Source organism: Daucus carota, chromosome 2 (genome assembly GCF_001625215.2).
Source record: "Daucus carota subsp. sativus chromosome 2, DH1 v3.0, whole genome shotgun sequence".
Classification (NCBI taxonomy): Eukaryota; Viridiplantae; Streptophyta; class Magnoliopsida; order Apiales; family Apiaceae; genus Daucus; species Daucus carota.
Window position 1 is genome coordinate 49,286,503 of NC_030382.2, and position 19,969 is coordinate 49,306,471.

A 19,969-nucleotide genomic window follows, 5' to 3' on the forward strand; every position below is an offset into this window, starting at 1 on the left:
TGGAGAAGCAGGGTTTATATAGAGAGGCTTTGCGGTCAAAACCAGTATTTTAGGGGCTGTCATTTGATTAAAATATTGTTCAATCAACATCCTATTTTGTAGGAGCACTTGAATATGAAATGCTTGTATATGTGGTTGGTTTATAAAACAAGGAATTATGGATCCCACTTGGGGGAGTGTAGATCATTGCCGTGTTGAAAGGCTCGCACAACGGAGGATGCTGACACTAGCCGTAACGTTATTGGCAAGTGGAAATGTGGAATCCAGGAAGCCTTGTTACTTGTTAGTACTTCCCAAGTTTCCTCTAAGCTTAAGTGTCAAAGACCTGATTCACAAATTTTCTCGAAACTCGATATAATCTCGATAAACTCTCATCCTAACCTTATTCTTAAAGTTTCAGAAAGACCGGTCACTTAATCGTATGAGAACAAATATTATATAATTCTCATAAACGCTCATTTTATCATTCTCGAGATATGAGAAGAGCCGGTCACTTAATAATATCAAACTCAACCACTTAATCGTATCAGAGCGAATACTTTATAATTCTCATAAACGTTCATTTTATCATTCTCGAGATATGAGAAGAGCAGGTCACTTAGCAATATCGCATTCATGGCTTTTTAGTTAAACAAAAGTCCAGCATTTCAAGGTGCGTAGAATAACACAGGCTGGGCAGCGGGGCAGTATTAGGACATCCTAACAACTTACTGCTGTAGTGCATATATTGGGGCCGTTTGGGTGAGCTTAAAATAAGCGCTTATTGCTTAAAATAAATAAGTGGAGTAGAAGTTAGAAGCAAAATAAGACTTATAAGTGATTAAAGTGTTTGGGAAATAAGCAGAAGCTCTGAGACAAAAGCTAGCATTCCTAGCTTTTTATAAGTGCTTCTTGACTTATTACACAAACGGTACAAATAAGTGCTCATAACTTATAATCCCGGAAGCCGGGCTTTTAAGTGTTTGCCAAACACCACCATTGTAATAATCCTTTAGTTACATACGGTTTGTACTTGTAGAGGTGTTTGGTGAGATTAATCGGTGTTTAATGAATGATTATAGATTAGTAGTGATGTATGTATCGGTGCCAACTGAATGAATAATCGCTTTACTTTTCCTAGTCAAGTAGGAGTAGATGAACATGTTCATTGCTCATTCTTATGACTCACAAGTCACAACTCAACAAGTCAGAAATTCAATTTTTCAAACAGTGTCGTTTAGTACGCACGACGCTACCCTTTGTAGTCCTCATTTTATTACACCAAGTAGGAAGTTATCTCTCTGGCAGATTATTTTATATTAACAAGAAATAGGTAGGAAGGAACCATATTGCTAATTTATTATCACATGGATGTGCTGCTGTTCATACGGTTTGAGATGGAATGAATTAATAATATCCAGGCTAGTACGTGTTACCGTATTTTATTTTAAATACCCTGCAAAGTTTGTACAATTGAACAACTGTATTTCAGCGATATATAATTTTAGGCGCAGATGGATCCAAGTTTTATGAAATTTACAAAATATTAGAGTATTCAATTGGATATAATTTAATATAGTCATTTAAATTCTAATTATTTTTGTTCTACATTTAAAAATAATTATTTAATAAATCAGATTACATTATGTTGCACAATATAACTTATAAGCAGAATAATGATTTTAATGATTATTAAAGTCAAAAAATATTAATAATTAACTGATATAAATTATATATAAATTTAAATAATTAAAAATATTATTTATAATTAAACTAAAAGTTATAGCTTTACTCTAGAACCTAACCTTTTTTTTTTTACAAATGTCTAGAACCTAACTCTTAAAATATATTATATATTTTGAATGCGGCATGTTGTTTCGATAAAGTAGGTAAAAGTTAAAACATTCAGAGCTAAACTGATCAAATTCTTGGAAAAAGTACGAGGATGAAGTGTTAAAAATTTTACTTTTGCAACCAGGTTCCAGGAGTGAATATAGTCTCAAATCCGAAAGTTTAACGGTTCAAATGTTTAAGCGAAAATCAGAGAATTCGGAAATTTGATTCTATATTATTTATATTCAATTTGAAAAATCAGATGGTTAAAACATGATTAAATCAGAATCGAATGAAAATTAAATTTTTCATGATTCCAAAAATTAAATACCTTGCTAGATGACCAATATTTATTTGTTTCTTCTCACACGTGATAAAAATAACCTTTAAACGTGACAACGACAGTATAATGGTAATCTCTAGAAGTAGTGTACAGTTTCTAGAACCAACCATCAGAGAGCGAATACAACGTTCTGTAATCTTATCATTTTGATAGATTACTGTCAATTCTATTATTCACTAAATTTGTTATGGATTAATGAGATTTTTAAACTGGTCTTTACAATTTATACTCCGCAATAAACTGCACGGTCTAGTAATAGTCTCTAAAAGTTATTCAAATTCATCAGATGCTAATGATCGATACATATAATTTATAATATTTTTTATTGAAATGTTTATATTAATGTATATACACGTGTATAAATATTTATTTATTATAAATGAGTAAAAAAAAAAATGAGTCTTAATGTTCGTTTGGGATGACTGATAAAGACCGTATTCGTGTTTGGGGCAAAAATTAGATTCTTGTTTGATAATATTATGATAGTTTTATTTATAATAAAGATAAGTTGTTTTTATTAAGATTTTATAGCGAGACGATAAAAGCCGAAAAACAGATTTTTCCAAAAATATGAACACTTTTTTTAAAAAATAAATTTTTAGCTAAAATATAATGTTAGGAGATTCTGTTTTAGATTAATTATCAGATAATTTTTAGCCTGCAAAATCACTAACAGCAACAATATAAATATAAAACAGAACTTTTGGATCCGCCCTAAATTTCGCTGGTCTTGGAAATGAAAATATCAATCTGGTCCTGTCCCAATAAAACCGTGCTTTATGTGCGTGTCATTCAAGTTGCTCAAATTAATAATCGTTAAAAAGTTTCTCCATTCATGCTTGGGTGGTAAACCTAATATACAAATACCTCAGGATACACGAGCAGCACGATTGTTGTGGCTACAAATTGTATAATCATTAATCCCATCAGCAAGTTATATCATTGCCATTCATAATTCTTCGATCCCAATAATTTACTAAAATATTATGACTTTAATATTATTAAAAACTTCATTATCTTATTACAACTCGGATTCGGAGACACAATATGATCTAGAAGTCATTTTATATCACTGCCGAAGTAATTATTTTATTTAAGTGTTGGCATCATCTCTTCATTCTTTCTCCTTTGAATATTAAGAATACGTCAATGCTTCATGTAGTCGCAAGTTCAAGTAATGATTAACACCTTATAAGAAGACCAATTTCTATTCATAATTACAGTATTTCCATTGTTAATCCTTATTATATGCATGTATGTGTGCGTATATATGCATGGTATTTATAAGGCCGAGAGTGAAAAATTCTTCATTTTTAGTTCGGTTTTTTCTAGAACACCGCGATCTGAAAGAATTTAAGTACATAATATTTTTCTTAAAATTGTTTGATCTGAAAGTGAAATTTATACGTAATTATATGTGTACGCAAGTGCTTGTGCTGTGTTGCGTGGAATGATGAGAATAGAGTAGTTTGACCAGAGTTATCAACTACTAGTACTACAAAGTTGCGCAAGATAAATAAATTTATTATGGTCTGAACATGCTAACATGCATACACTAAACTTATGAACAATGCTGACGAGGAGAAATTGCAGAAGATTGATTAAAAATTAGCATAAACTTGATTATGGATCTGCTTATAATCATAAGGGTTGTTGTTACTCGATCATTAAAGTTTATATTAGACAAAAAGATTTTAAGATTAACAACAGCAGACCAATCGCTATTCAGTATTAGGAATGGCATGTACATGTTGCGGCAGGTTAAGGCATTTATCAGATATAAAGTGTAAAAGAATAACCACAAACTAATATGACGTAAAAAAATCAAGGGAGGTAATAATATTATAATTTATAAATCACAGATAATATAAAATTATCCAAACAAAAAATATAATATATATATTTATCATTATTTTAAATTTATGCAAACAGCTCAAAATAATGCAAGTTAATACTCAGTGACCATAAACCGGCTAAATTTATACTAGTATGTTTGCCCGCGTTGCGGGTGGAACAATTAAATTCTTTCTCCAATACGACAAACAAATTTTATATTTGTAAAACAAAATTTTTACAATAAATCTATAATTGTATTCAATTAATTAATAAATTGATAAGTAATTTCTATGTTAATAAATTGTTTGTTTATTTTTTGCTATTATTTTTCTTCTGTTTTCTTGTATTTTTGCCGATAAGTTTTTGCTTGCGATTAGAATTTCGGTTTTTTGGTTTTGAAATATAAAGAATTTAATGTACATTCTATGCACATTTATATTTTTTTAATTGTTAACCAATAAATAATATAATTTTTATTATAGGATTGGATCAATATTATGTATTTGAAAAACATAATAAAATTTAATCAATAAATTTTTTTACAAAATTAATCAAAGTTAGACGAAGACATTAACAAAATTAGACAAAGTCTTTGATATTGAGTAAAAAAACATTATGGGGAAACCATATGCCACTTTTAAGTCTACTTCTTTTCAAATCACCGCTTTTGTTCATTTTCATCCCTTTAAATGATCTCTTCACCCTCTTCTTGCACACTTTCACTTTGTAGAAGGCTGAATCGTTTTTTTAATTCTTGTAGCATGATGGCGTGTTTTCCATGTATCCCCAACTTTGTAAAGTTTCTTGATACGGATGGATTTGTACAGATACATCGTAAAACTTTTTCTGTTACATAAAGCAAATAAAAACATCAGGCCCACACAGAAATCTCTATAGTCTGATGTCGATCAAATGTGAGAATAAATTATGTGAAGGCATGAGCGGCTAAGTGACATCAATTACTAAACTATCACAATTATGTAATGGATGATGATTTCTTAACTTGGCAGTAAACTTGCATGCCTCAATTGCAGCTTCAGCACGTGCATTAACATACCTCTATTGCAGGAAATTATTATTCAAAAAAAAGAATATTGACACTCCTTTTTCTGCAATGACGACTCCAACACATATAAAACAGACATTTCGATAGCTTCAGCATCTGAGAAGCTAAATACCTGGTGCTTGAATTGAATTCTTTACTCCATGACTTGGATGTCTGGCTGGAGTCCAAGCACCAAATATTATTTTGGAACCTACATTGTAAGATTCAAAGTCGATAATTTACATTGATTGTAGATATCAAATTAAAATGCCTAAAAGTATAAATAAGAATTGGAAAATCATGAGCATTATTTTGAACATACAAAATAATAACAGTATAAGTAAATATCATTTTCGGAAAACATTAATATCGATTTACCCTGATGAGTAGAATGGTTTGGTATCTGCCATGGGAAGTTGGTGGGAGTTGGAGTTCCGAGTGGAACTTCAGAACCAGCATAAGTAAAGCAATATAATTTATCTATAACATGATTTCATTTTCCATCTTTTCCAAGATTTTATATTAGCTTCGTAAGGGTCATTTCTTCCTTTTATAAGAAGTAAGAAATACAAAACCTATTAGGCTATTACACATCAAAAGTTAAGAACCTGATGAAGCATACCGCCTTCTCATTAGAAGTACTGCAAATAGCAACTTTCACTCCTTCTGCAAATGCCTGATCAATTAATCTGCAAAATTTGCATAACGGCCATATAAACCTCATAATCATGCCACTGTTTTTGTTTAGTATAACAAACTGAGTATTAAATGTTATTAGATGAATCCATTATTATGTTCAATTGCATCTAATTTAACATTCAGGTGTTAGATAATCCAGTAGCTTACTTTGCAACACCAAACCGTAGAGGCAGCAACTTCTTCTCAATAAGGACCATAAACAGCTCTGTCTTTCACTTGTGAAGTGAAGCAATAAAATCCTTCCGTTCTTCTTCACCCTTTAGAGCCTTTTCTGGCCACTTTGTCTTGTTAAAATAAGCGGTCATCCTCAATTATCAAACAATCACCAAAATACCTAAGATATAATATCAAGTAAATGATAATGAAAACAAACTGCGTACCTTTCTTTGCCACCGCCAATTTTGAGCAACTCTCCGTACAAATCAACATCCCATAGAACACCCAATTCCTTCTGTATAATCAAATTAAATCAAAATCTGCCATTAGCCCTCCTCAGGTCCTTATCTACTTCAATTATTAAAATCTATAAGAAATAGAAAATATTATTAATTTTTTATCAAGTTTTAATAGTATAAACTGATTGAAATTATATATATTTACTTATTTAGTTGAAAAAAGTGAGTTTTTGAATTTCTCATTAAAAATTATATAATAGAATATTATTATACATGCAATGCATGTAATAAAGTAGTAATATGTAGGTTTCTACATCATTTGTGAAATACAGGAGAAATAAAGCAGAAAGAGTACAATTATAATATCATTTTTAGTCAAATAAATCAAGACTTGACGGCTACTTTATATATAAAGCACTCTCAACTTATGATTTGAATTTCTGGGGATTCATTAGGCCTTTCTCCATTCCAACAGCAATTATGACAACTTTCATATAGATATCCATTGTTATAGCTAGTAAGGCTCTGCAGTTGATCATAATTAAAACTTCTTCAACTAAGCTGATGAAAAGAATGAGCCGAATAACACATCTAATAAACCAATAAATACCATGCAAACTTATTTGTGCAGATCCTGCGAATTTATAACCCAAGACAAATATAGATAGCACAAAACTGTAGGTTTCCAGTACGTTCAACATTAGTTATTAAGTAAGATTTTTGGAATGGCTAGAATTCACATGTTTTAATTCTATGATTAACCTTTTACAGCAGAACTATAACAACACTTTGCAGACAATTCCATCATCACCTGAGCCAGTATATTATGGTGTGGATCATGGTCCAATGGTGTCACCGTCCCTGCATGACCAAACCAAGTATTAATCGGCCTAAGCTCCCACCACCACTATAACAGTAGTATGAGACAACAATGTCCTTCTGGAACTCAGGTATCTGCATTAATAATAAAAAGAAAAATGAGACTGCAGACTTAAGGAAAATGATACATGTAATGCAAGAATTCTATATAACAACTTATACATTAAGAAAAATAATACAATTGGAAATGGAGACAATATACTGACAAACAAAAGCGGTGACACATAAACTCCAATTGTTATTTTCCTAGTCTTGTGATTTTGGCTTAGAAAAGTTGGTCAAAGGAAAATATTGTGCAAGCCAGAGCAAAAGACAAAGGCAAGAAAACTATTTACTCCTCAAAAAATTCAAAATTAATCTTTTCCCAAACTAAGAGAGGCTGCTTGGCGGCTAAATGTACTCCACAAAAAAATAGCATGTAGTGCAATAGACGGTGTCAAAATGACAGAGAGTAGATATACTCTCATTAAAGGAGTAGAAAGCGAAAGCCTAATATATTAAGATTAAATTAAAATCTGGGTATATTAAAAAAAGTACCTTGTTACATTTGCCTAAAATGTTGGAAGGGAATCCCTACAGAATTACCCAGCTATAATTGTTCTAAGAAACGCTCATCAGGGAAGGAGATGGAGAAGAAAGATACACCAACCAGTCAGGAACTTCCAATCGTTGGGCCAAAATCTTGGCGTAATAATGGCGGCAAGACATTGCAAAAATCAGGGTGTTGAATTCTCCAGTTCGCTCCACCGAAAGCTCACTGATAAACTTGTGGTGAGAGATCAGACATAGTGCCACCATTTTGGGGGGATATATAGCATCACCTTCTTCCAATATGCAGTCCATAAATTCCAGGTTCTGGATATTTGGAAACTGCTTCTCATCTATGTTGTCCAAATCAACCTTTACAAAAAATTTACTCTCATCAATACTAAAGTTGGATGAATGTGAAACATGATTTTTTCTAGCAATGCATTATTACTATTATTGATTAATTAACTAATAAAAAGTCCCATTACTGAATAAATTGAAGTCTGTTAAAGTTCTTTTAGATGCCGATTGGTAAACCGTCTTATCCCAGAAGTTGTTCCACCTACGTTTATACAATTTGAAAAACAAATTAGAGATTTGAGAGATCCTACCAAGACTGAGAGGATGCTAAATACATATGAGAATGAATCATTTTCAGTTTGTTTCATGTGTTACACATCTGCCTTTACTAATTGCGTCGGACACAAATTTTGTTGCTTGTACAACATTTAGTTCTATCCTTATAACAAATCAGATTAGAACTTGTCCATCTCTTGCCCACTTCCCTTGCTTGAATTAAGATATTTGATTTCTATGTTTGTTTGGAATCAAACTTAAATGGAATCCTTAATATCATACCCTCATAAAATTAATCCAAAAATAAATTCATGTAATGCAAGAATTCTATACAACTTATACACATCAGAAAATATGCATGCTTAAAAGTAGGGACAGAAAAAGTACTGTCATTGGTCTGAATCCTGTCGAGAAACTCAGAAAATGTGATTAGTTCTTGCTTCCATTCTCTGCTTAAGTAGTTTTTTCCAACCTGTTGGGACAGAGCATTATTCTTTTCCAAATGCAAATTGAAACATGTCTCAAGTTTAAAAAGAGACAAATACATATATACAACTTAATGCGAACGACTATAAACTAATAGTCAAGTCAAGTTTACTTATTGCCAGTGTTCTTTTTTCCTCACACAGTTTCTTAAATAATAAAGCATATCCAAACTCAAAAATCCAGAACACGAAATGACCGCATACCATTCCTGGATGTGAGAGTGTATTATCCAACTAACACAGTTTAAAAAAGTGAATTAAATTTGGTGGAGACCTATTTAATGTAGCAGTTTCATGTGCTCCTTCAATTCTAACCAGTTTGATAAAGATATATGCAATATATCCATCAATTACAAAATGAAGGAGGCATACAACGAAAGGAGCATTTCAGATTAGACTAATAAGCAAGCAAAAATTAAAGGGACGAAGAAACTTTGCCAGCAGCAACTGTAATTATTTATCCCAAAAAAGTAATCAGTGATTAAAATATAGTTGCAACACAGATTGTATACTCGTGTAAGTAACCCACACATAGATGCATATACAAACTAACAATAGTGAAATTCTTTGAACCCTTAAACATTAGTCTTGTACCTAGCCAATGTACCTCAGTTGAGCCAGTATCATGCTAATCAAGAGTGGTAACAGCTCTATACGGCCACCAGCCCCTCACATCAGTGACGGAAGTACATTAGTGTTGTGCATTACATCAAACAGTTAGAGCGCAAATTACAATTCCTATATTTAAGAGTTCACACATATCAGGTACATCCCAAAAAATTAGTTTATAAACATTTAATCAAACACAACGATGAACACAAACTCAAAAAAGTGTGACCAGATCATTATTAAAGGAGATAAGAATGTGGGAAATACATAACCATGAGTAGACAATGAAGATTCATTCCAACAATCAGCTCCATCGACGTGAGCTTTAAAAGATGCAAACAAATATAGTGAAACAACAGTAAGGAGCACAAAACATGTACAAACCAACCATATACAAAATTTTAAAAGGAAGAGATGGGTTAGAGAAATCCACAATCGAGCTCCGAAGCAACCTGTTTCAAATTAAACCTTTCCACAGAATCCATCAATCAAAGCTCAGACAACCACATCGGAGAAGCTACACAAATCAATAAATCAGTACATATGCAATCTCGAAACCAAATTGAAAAGAGGGAAGACGCAAGAAGAGGTTGAAACTTTACCCAAAAAACATAAGCGCTGATTTTGAATGTAGATTTTGAAAGTAGATACATCTACTCAGCTGGTACAGATACGGAGAAAGGGATTAACGACACGTGGGAGTATGGAGAGGGAATCAGTGGCTTGGATGGTTTGAACGTATGCAGAGCCGTATAGTTCAATGGCAGAATTGTAAATACGGGAGATAAAATGTGGGTGACATAGTCATTTTAATGGTATTTATGCAACAGGCTTTATAATATAGATAGATATTTAAGATAGTATATCAACTAATTTTTATAAATTATAATTCCGCTACATCGTCTTCTTAATTTATACATATCCTTTATCCTCTGTATACAGATAATTACTCATTATTCAGAAAAGAGAAAAGAATCATAGCTTGTGAGTTGTGACCCGTTTAATATTACACTGCCAGGTAAAACATTTAATTTATAGGAGCCCAAGCATCAATTGACTATTAGTAGATACGATGCTGTACGTATGTATAGATATTGTACAACAATTTGGTTGGACTTAAGTACTGCTGTATCTTTCTAAATCTTTGTGTGAGTTTATATAGTATTATTTACATGAACAAGAATGGATCCGTTTCTTCAACCTCTCGTTTTAGATTCTCAACTGTCTGAGATCTAGAATAATTTCCTAGCCATTCTACTTAACTTGTATTCAAATCTATAGAAAGATAATTCAAAGATTTTATTCCTAACTCATTCATCATTACATTCTGGAATACACATCTTTATTCATCTCTGTAATTTATAAAACAACCCGCAGTAGCTAAAAACCAACACAAAGAAGAAACGAAAATGAAAATAAAAAAATTGTACAACATCAACTAATGCCTCTTGATCTCAGCATGTCTCACCAGGCTCTACTCCAGTTTTATTTGTTGATCTTTCGCGGCACGGTCCTCTCTGTAAAATGTGTTAACGAAATTAAGTATGAAGAATGCAGTTTCGAGTTTTTAAAAATATGATATGTGATGAACAACTGGTTTTTAGTACTGACCTGCATCTGTAGATGTTCAGGCTTGAAGATTACGCCGAGTTCCTGCTAGCTATATGATCTGCAAATAGAGTTGTTAGTAAATTATGTTTATGATGATTGTGCTGGTAATTAGCAAATGGTATTGATCTATAGGCACTCACTGCTTGTAGGAAGTTTCTGAACAAAAAAACAAGCAGCAACTACTATATAAGCAAGACAAAGAACCGCTCCTTTCAGGTAATGTGAAGTCCCATCCTGTTCATATCAGATAGGGAAGCAGATTATAAGGGCGCGGTTTTATATATAAGTGAATGGAAAAATTTAATAAATTCAGTGACTGACTGTGGTAATGAACTAGGCTTGTTGTGTCAACTACTGATCACAATAGAATTAAGCAATAATAATGGCTTATGAACTAAATGTTGGAAGTTTGTCATTTTGAGCACCAATTTGAGTGAGGCTCGGCTACGTGCTCGTGGCGGGTTATGCTGGGATTATGTTCTCCTCCGAGAGAGCTTTCCAATGCATGTTTATTCACTCAAAACGACTAAGGAATGGATGAGTTGTGATGATCCAAAGTTGCTTCCTTGGTAGTGGAAAATTGGAAAAGAGAGCTAGTATCCCACATAGAAAAGAATATGGGCTTTTAATGGGTTTATATAGTAGAACACTCTTGCAGTGTTTAACTTGTGTTAGTGTGTTATGCTCCACCACCTACGTGCGCACGGGGTGCAAATTGTGGGATTTCGAGGCAAGCCTCGGGCTTTTCCGCGTGTGCGACCTGCGGACACGAATGCAGCAAAATCTGGGCCCGAAGAATTACGTACTAGTTTTGCTGAATTTATTTTTCCACTGGGCTTGGGCTCAATTAAATTGACAGAAATTAATTCCGATTTGATTTCGGATTAATTGTTTGGTTTAAATTAATTCCAATTTGATTTCGGATTTAATTTATAACCGTGTTAATTAATTAACGTGTTTTAATTAATTACAAAGCACAAGCCTTGCATCGCATATATATATTCATTATAGCTTAGGGTTTTAGGCATACGAAAACACACAGCCTCTCGCATCCAAAACCCTAGCCGCGTCGGTGATAGCATACGAAAACACACAGCCTCTCGCATCCAAAACCCTAGCCGCGTCGGTGATAGTTCTCGGTCTTGTTCTTGTTCGTCGAAGGTGCTTACTGCATCGTTCAATCCGTTTTATCCTGGGAGGCGATCGTTCATCACACACGGTGAGGGCGAAATACGCTTTAAGGAGACAGTTACGCACTGGACTCGGATTTCTGTTCATATATCCTTCGTTCTGTTTTGTCTCCTTACGCCTACTGTTTTGTCACATACACACAAACGCACGTATTGTATTGTTGGTTTTTGCACAGATTGTATAACACTAAACATGTTATTCTGTTGAGTAAGTACGGTTTCTCTAATTAGAGGGTGTCGATAGAAACCTGTAATGTGAAGGCTGTCAAGAGAATTGCAAGTGCAAGCGAACCAGTTTGGAGGAGTCCAAAATCAAGATCAATTGAGATGCCCATGATCCACCCGACAAGCACACATAGGGGAATCTGAGAAGAAAGAAGTGACAACAATGTTTGATCAACATCTTGCTGATTAGTGTAGCAATGAAGAAATCCTTAGACTGAGTACTAACCACAAACATTGAAATTTGTGTAGCAGACCCCAGAGAAACACCTAAAGATATATCCTGTATGATTACAATGTCAGGGTCATGAAACACCTAGTAGCTCAATGAAGTAATTGAGGTCAAGAATGTGCAAGATACCAGCTTGTTCTTGAATGCAAATATGACTGATCCAGCGTGTTCTGCTGCATTTCCAACTATCGGGAGCAATATAATGCTGATAAAGCTTACAGAAATACCCCAAGAAGTTGATGCATCCTGATGAAGAAAGTATAGTACATCTCCATGAATGATCACATGCATACTTATTTTGTTGAAACAGTGAAGTTTTGATCAGTGCTAATTTTATAGTATATATACCTCTATGGTACCCACAACATACTCTGATAGCAGAGCAATTGTAATTGTCATACCAACCAACCAAACGAGTCCGCTTGAGATTCCTATCTCAGGCTTCTCTTCTGTTTCCTTGTTACCTTCGTCTTCCTGGCAATAACCACCATGATACCATATTATAACATTTAACTGAATACAATTTGGTATTAGAGCCCCTTACTTATCTATTTCAGGAATTAAGACAATGGTAGGGCCTTAGTAGTCACCTCCTGTGCTTCAAACAACTGGTGATGAGTCTTTAACTGGAAAACGAGATATGCAACATATGCTATAAGCATAACAATGCTGCTTGCTCTAGACAACTGAAGAATTGATCCCTGCACTAGATCACTAGACGGCTTTATAGCATACTTGAACATCAATGGCAGCAGATGGCAAATCAATCCCAGAAACAAAAGCAATGAATTCACATCAGCCTGCTTCTGTTCAATTCCAAACAGAATAAGTAATTAAAAAAAGTATACAACCAGTTTAGCTCAATTGGATCAGTTTTATCTTCATAAATTTACATATATCTTACTCGGTCATATTTCTGCTCTTTGTATAGGTTTGCCAATCCTCCACATAAAAGGGAGCTTCCAAGAACAAGCAGAAGGTTCGATAGAACAGAACCATAAAGTGAATACTTTAGCACATCAATTTTCCCTTGGCGTATTGCTAATAAAGCAATAATCAGCTCTGTTGCATTACCACAGGTCGCGTTCAAAAGTCCCCCCACTGCAAATATATTGCAAAGTTAAAGTTTACACCTCATGTCGAATGCCAAACTCAAATTAACAATATCAGGACAGTACAAATAACATTTTGAAAATATCAATCACATGAATAGATGAATAGATACTCATGCAAGCATGTTTCTTGCTGAACATACCTGTTGGACCAGTGTAGAATGAAACTTGCCTACAGCAATCGAAAAAGAAGAGAGAAATTAGCATTTAAAATCAAGAATCATTTCACATATATAAAATAAAGGCGGAAATCAAACTGAACCGAACTTACTCAGTCACAAAGCTAATACGTTCAGCAAGTAGAGCGAGTCCAAGTAAGCTCAGAGCAAATATCCAAGGCTGACAATCATTTGAAAATTTCAAAACGCAATCAAAATAGATAAATAAAATGTTTAAATGACAGTATAATGTTATTTCAACACTCACTCTTCCTAAATTATAAGATTCGGCAGCAATTGCAGCAGGGATTGCCGGAAATAACACAATAAGCTTGGTTCCAAATATCACTTGTTGCAAATTAGCTACAAAATTCTTCAGACACCGAAACCGAACTTTGTTAACAAGCTCAGGGTCGGACTTCGTTCGCAACAATGAAGCCGATAAGGTCTGTGCCGACCGGTAATGATGCTCCCTGCTTGAAACCCTGATCTCTCCAGCTTCTTCAACATCCCAGGTAATATTTTCTTGTGAACCCATCTTTTGTGAAATTTATTTGTATGATCACAACAGAATATGCAGGGGAAGCACAGTTTATACAGTCACATAAATACTGTATGTGTAACAACGGGTAGAGTAGTGCAATTTCCTGGAATTTTCGCAAGCTTTGTTTTGCATGAGTTACTTAGATCACTTTAATGCGGGTATCATTTGCATGAATTATATTCTTCCAAAATAGGTGTGATCACTCTTCATTAATGCATATTCTTTTTACAAAAATATAAATGTAGCATAGTTATCTATTCCTGTCCAATTACAAACATGCCCTTGTACTTCAAGTTAAATTACTTCAAGTTAAATTGAAAAAAAATATGTGAGTGCAAATTAAATCTCAGTATCAAACTAAAATCAACATCATCAATCAAAATTATTCATACACTTCCTATCATATTATTTAATTTTGGAAGAATATATTTATACACGATTCGGATTTTCTGCTAATGAAGAGATTTGGATACTATAACAATTAAAATTATTTGTTGGAGACTTCTACGTGTTTTTAAGGAATTTGATCTCATATTTAAATTATTATTTTATGAATAATAAAAAAACATATAAGTAACATATACAAACATGAAGAGTATTTTAAAATGTAATATTATGGAGTACACAAAGAAAAAATAGTGCAAAAATAAAATGTGATTTAAGAGAGTACACGGATAGAAACAATAGTAAGAAAAAAAATACAATTTTTCTAGTGTTATCATGATCACATGCTACATATAGAATTTTATAAATTTAATTTATATCCACTAATTTTTAAATTCTACATAAAAAGTCAAAATCGAAAATAATCGGTCAAGTGACAGAACAAGATTTAATCGAAAAATAATTAAATTGGTCGAGATTAATCCAATTAAGATTTAATCAGTTCAACAAATAAGGGAACATAGATTGATCGGTGATTAATCATGATTAATCACCGACTTGTAGAACAGAATTTCTTAATAATAATGAATTTTTGCATATACAGTGTTACACTAACAAAAATTTAATAGACAAAATTTACGGTTAATTATCAAGTTTGTCACTGAAATGGGCTTAATGTATCAAATTGATCACTGAACTCAAAACGGTATCAAAATGGTCACTGAAGTGGCCATAAATATCAAACAGGTACCTTGAAATATAAGTTCAGCAGTAAAAATATTATTTACAAAATTTTACACATTATTTTTGAATGTTACCTAAACCAAGTAAAAGGTTATGACTTCTAATATTTATGATAATATATTTAGATTTTATCAAGTTTATTTATTATTATTTTTAATTAAAACAAAAAAATAACTTTATAATAAAATATAAATAATAAATAAACTTGATAAAATATAATTATATTATTTTAAATACTAAAAGTTATAAACATTTAAAAATAATGTGTAAAAATTTATAAATAATATTTTTACTGCTTGAACTTATATTTTAAGATATCTGTTTGATATTTATGACCAGTGACCATCTTAATACCGTTTTGAGTTCAGTAACGAACTTGATACATTAAGGGGCCGTTTGGCTGTGCTTAAAAGAAGTGACTTATTGCTTAAAGTAAAGAAGTGGATTATAAATGAAAAGTTAGTTTAGGCTTATAAGTTTCAAAAAGTGTTTGAATACCCGTAACTTATAAGTTATAAAGAAGCTTGAAATCAAAAAAAAGCTAGCTTTTCTAGCTTATTTTTCTGGCTTCTCAAGCACCTTTTTAAGTGCTTCTATTTGCTAGCCAAACACTCCAGAAAAAGTTGAAGCCCACTTCTTTCGTAAATAAGCCATAAGCTCATGTTGCCAAACACCCACTAAGCCCACTTCCAACGACTCGATAATTAACCCCAAAATTTACTAATTTAGTGCCAAAAAAAGGTAAATCGAAGTATAACGAGAATCAAATCTAAAATCTGTCATAGGACCGCACTTCAATGTAATGGCTTCCATTCTCACCTTCCCCTGGATTCTCAATCACCATCACCCACCTCCTCTCTCCTCTGCCCTCCTTCTCATGCACGTACACACACCCCATTTACACATACAATTACGCAGTCCATGTTTATCTCCTTCTGACATCTCTGTATTGACAATTTGCAGAATCTTTTGTCCCCTTTCGCCACCTTTTCCCTCATCTTCCCAATTTATTTCATCATCTTCGTTTTAAATTTCACATTTTTATCTCCCCATGGTGAAAAAGATTCAATCTTTAGCGGTTAATTCCTCTCCGCGAGGTTTGATTGCCGGTAATTACTGCCACGATGTTCTCATCAAGGACGAAGTCGTTATCGCCGAGAGTCTTGGCGGCGCCGCCTCTTTTATCTCCGCCGTGCTCGACGGTCTTGAGATTCCTGCCGATTATGTTTGTAAAGTGGGTCCTGATTTTGCTTATGCTGTTAATCACAAACCCTTGATTTCGTATTCGTGTGAAACTACTGTTTTTCATGCCTATTTTTGTGAAGAACCGGCTCGGAATGATCGGGTTCTGAAGCGGGTCGGGTCGTGTGACCCGATTTTCCCTTCGGATTTGCCTGATTTGAGGTTTGATTTTGGGATGGCTGTGGGAGTTGGGGGAGAGATTGTGCCAGAAACCCTAGAAAAAATGGTGAATATTTGTAATGTTGTGTTTGTTGATATTCAAGCATTGATCAGGGTTTTTGATCCAATTGATGGGACTGTGAGTCTTGTAAATTTGAATGAGACGGGGTTTTATCGTCTTTTGCCGCGAATTGGGTTCTTGAAGGCTTCTGCTGAGGAAGCCTTGTTTATGGATTTGGAGGAGGTGAGGAAGTGTTGTTGTGTTGTGGTGACTAATGGGAAAGAGGGATGTACCGTTTATTGGAAGGATGTGGAGTTGAAAGTTTCACCATTTCCAACAGTGCAGGTTGATCCTACTGGTGCAGGGGATAGTTTTTTAGGTGGCCTAGTTGCTGGATTGGTTCAGGGTCTAGTGGTGCAGGATGCTGCATTGCTTGGGAATTTGTTTGGGTCCGTGACAGTTAGTCATATTGGGCTTCCCAAGCTGGACTTTAGGTTGTTTGAGGTAATTTTGTTGTTTATAAGTGCTTTAATATTCTCTGTTCTTATCATGGTTGATTGTGTCCAGTGAGTTAGTAAGTGTTGATGGGCTATTTATTAAATGTTGCTTTTGATACGAGTAAGGTGATTCCTTTCTCGATCTATGTTGGGAATGATGAAGAGATCATGCAATTAATGGGAAGTTTATACCGTAATAAGAAATGAACTGTAGGCTAACTTTGCAAGTGCTTGGAGATAGATGTTTTACAGTTTGATGTTTGGTAATCTTGTGTTAAGACTCCATGGTAGAACTTTTGAAATTGTCCTTGGATGGTTAGATATTTCTTTTGTTAGGAGCCACTTGGTGGAACACTCGTTTGAAATTGGTAACTTTTATTTTTCTTAAGTTTATGCACCAAGAATTACCAGTTGGAGCATGTTATGTGGGAATATACTGGATTGTTAGCCTACATATGGTTGGCTTTTCCCATATTATAGCTCGATTGCTTCAAAACTGTATCTGATTGCGTAGCAGCTTTACTCCTTTCATGTTTTTCATGTTTTAAAGTGTAAAAGCTTGTTTATATTTAGGATAGGGCTTTGATTTCCAAATGTGTAAACTAATGAAGCCCCCAAATTGAAATAAGGAGAAGCATAAATGATAGGGAAGTAATATATCTTTGCTATTTAGCAAAAAGAATATATATATCTTCTCTCCTGTATGTGCTCTAATACTTTTTAGTTGGGAAAATGAAATGAGATTATTTTTACTTCCCTTAGATCCATCAATTTTATGACTTCTATCCAGAAAAACTCTGGAACATACTGCAGCGAGTCCTTTTTTAGGGTTCCATATACATTCTCTTACCCTATTGCAGTATATAAGCAGACGGATCCCTTTGCTTAAGCACTAAATGCTTGAATGCTGACTATGATCTGTTGATATCTTCATATGCCATTTTATTCCTTTCATGTTATGTATCACCGATATTTTCGTTTTGCCTCTTTCCCATTGTGATGAGGATCTGGGAAGTAAAAAAGTTTTCTTGTAATTGTCTGGCTTGTGCTGGGGAAACAATGTACTCCCTTTGTTCCACAAGGTTTTGTGTTTTGGCTATCACATGAACTTTGAGATGTACAAATATTAGTTGTGCATAATACCCTCACAATTGTTTTTAATAATAAAAATCTAATACTTATGCAATAAAAAAATGCAGAATTATCTATGTATGACTATGTGTATCCACCTTGAAAGTACATAAAAAGTGCAACCAGCACAGTGCGGATGCCTTCCGATTTTGTATTGTACAGGGAGATCTGATATATTTACAGGTCTGAAATGATATCGATGTATGTATGTCACGTGCAATAGATGTTATCTAGCACTAAATAATAAAGGCAATTCAAATAAATGAGATTGAATTGCAAACGCTTATGGATAGTGACTAAATTACCAACCACGAGTCCAGAATTAATCAAACTAGTTATCAGCTATTTGCTAATAAGAGTGGTTTGCCACTGGTGGCAGTGGTGGGTTATGGATCCCCGGCTAGCCCTATGTGTAAGAACTATATGCCTTCCGATTGGTGCTTTATGTTATATACTTATTAGCCTTTTTCTTTTTGCAGGAAGTTAGAAGTGAGGTGCAGAGGAGGAAAGTGCAGTGTATGAACCGCACCCAGAGGCACGATGACGAAGATAACTTTATGAAGCCTGTAGGTCACGAACAGTTCCTCTTGTCACTCAAGACAGCAAAATCAATGCATACATGTCCCATTCAGGCTTCTGAAGGAGAACCGCAGAGTACCCTGAAAGTAGATCATGGAAACAGCCTCCACTGCCCTGGCCAGCAGAAGTTATTACTCAATAGTATGTATAAAGAACCAATCAAGTCAGCTGAAACTAATCCATGAAAACACAGCCCCCTTAATCATCCTACCCCTTGTGATTTTTCTTTTTGTTACAACATAATATCTAAATATCAATAAGTAGAGGTGTCTCCAATTAAAATACTACTGTAGGTACAGGAGGAGAGAGGTCTAAGCCAACCCTGGCAATTGCAATAGCTGGATTTGTAACTTTAAATTATGTGTTAAGATGCATCTTTGTAATGGAGAATTTCCTTTCCACAGTGTATTTAATACTCGTGCAATGGTTACATTTCTTTTGAAGTATTTATATCTTTTGATATGTACTCTTAGCTTTATATTTTTCGATATTTTGTAATATGAAATAGGGTTTCTTTGAAAGATATATTCAACTTTTTAAAGAAAAATTGCACCAAAATACATTTATTTTTTAAAATAGTTTGTAAAATATCATCTTTTAATTATTTGTTTTTGCAAATTTAGAGTGTTGTAACAGATGCTATCAAGATCAACATCATTTATGGCAGAAAGAATTATTAATTTTTTAAAAAATTGTTTTAGATTGTAAATTGTATAAAAGAAGGTTGTATTTGTTTGCTTTTAGTTGCATACGTAAAGGGAGGAAATAAAAAAGGAGTTATACCTATAGATACTGTATTTGTTAAATAACAAAGTGACGTATTCCCGACTAATTAATTCGGAAATAATATGCAATAAAAAAAATTAAGAGTCCTGGTATAAAATGGCTCTTAGTATATTTCACCGCTGAGTGGCCGAGTGGGGAACGGCCGAACGGTCAAATAATTTAACTTCTCC

At 33.7% G+C, this 19,969-nt stretch overlaps 2 protein-coding genes and 1 long non-coding RNA gene across 4 annotated transcripts; 1 reads left to right on the top strand and 2 right to left on the bottom strand.

The window, feature by feature from the left end:
- Positions 1–5,051: 5,051 nt before the first annotated feature.
- LOC135150790 (uncharacterized) lies at positions 5,052–7,369 on the bottom strand. Of its 2 annotated transcripts, XR_010289064.1 has the most exons (4): positions 6,942–7,369; positions 6,116–6,186; positions 5,883–6,019; positions 5,052–5,725 (listed from the first exon to the last, which is right to left on the bottom strand). It is a non-coding gene; the product is annotated as an uncharacterized LOC135150790 (long non-coding RNA). The 2 variants fall into 2 exon arrangements; XR_010289063.1 differs by having other exon boundaries at positions 5,883–6,186.
- Positions 7,370–10,538: 3,169 nt separating this feature from the next.
- Positions 10,539–14,297, bottom strand: LOC108207937 (vacuolar cation/proton exchanger 3). Its single transcript, XM_017378384.1, has 12 exons — positions 14,001–14,297; positions 13,846–13,913; positions 13,718–13,746; positions 13,367–13,563; positions 13,053–13,268; positions 12,811–12,936; positions 12,592–12,708; positions 12,460–12,513; positions 12,257–12,373; positions 10,959–11,052; positions 10,819–10,876; positions 10,539–10,724 (listed from the first exon to the last, which is right to left on the bottom strand). The coding sequence occupies exons 1-11, from the start codon at positions 14,268–14,270 to the stop codon at positions 10,848–10,850; spliced, it is 1,317 nt and encodes a 438-aa protein (XP_017233873.1). The 5' UTR covers positions 14,271–14,297; the 3' UTR covers positions 10,539–10,724; positions 10,819–10,847.
- A 1,863-nt stretch (positions 14,298–16,160) lies between these two features.
- Positions 16,161–19,459, top strand: LOC108207938 (inositol 3-kinase). The gene is made up of 2 exons (XM_017378386.2): positions 16,161–17,310; positions 18,914–19,459. Exons 1-2 carry the CDS (start codon positions 16,456–16,458, stop codon positions 19,196–19,198), a joined length of 1,140 nt encoding a protein of 379 aa, XP_017233875.1. The 5' UTR covers positions 16,161–16,455; the 3' UTR covers positions 19,199–19,459.
- Positions 19,460–19,969: the final 510 nt, after the last annotated feature.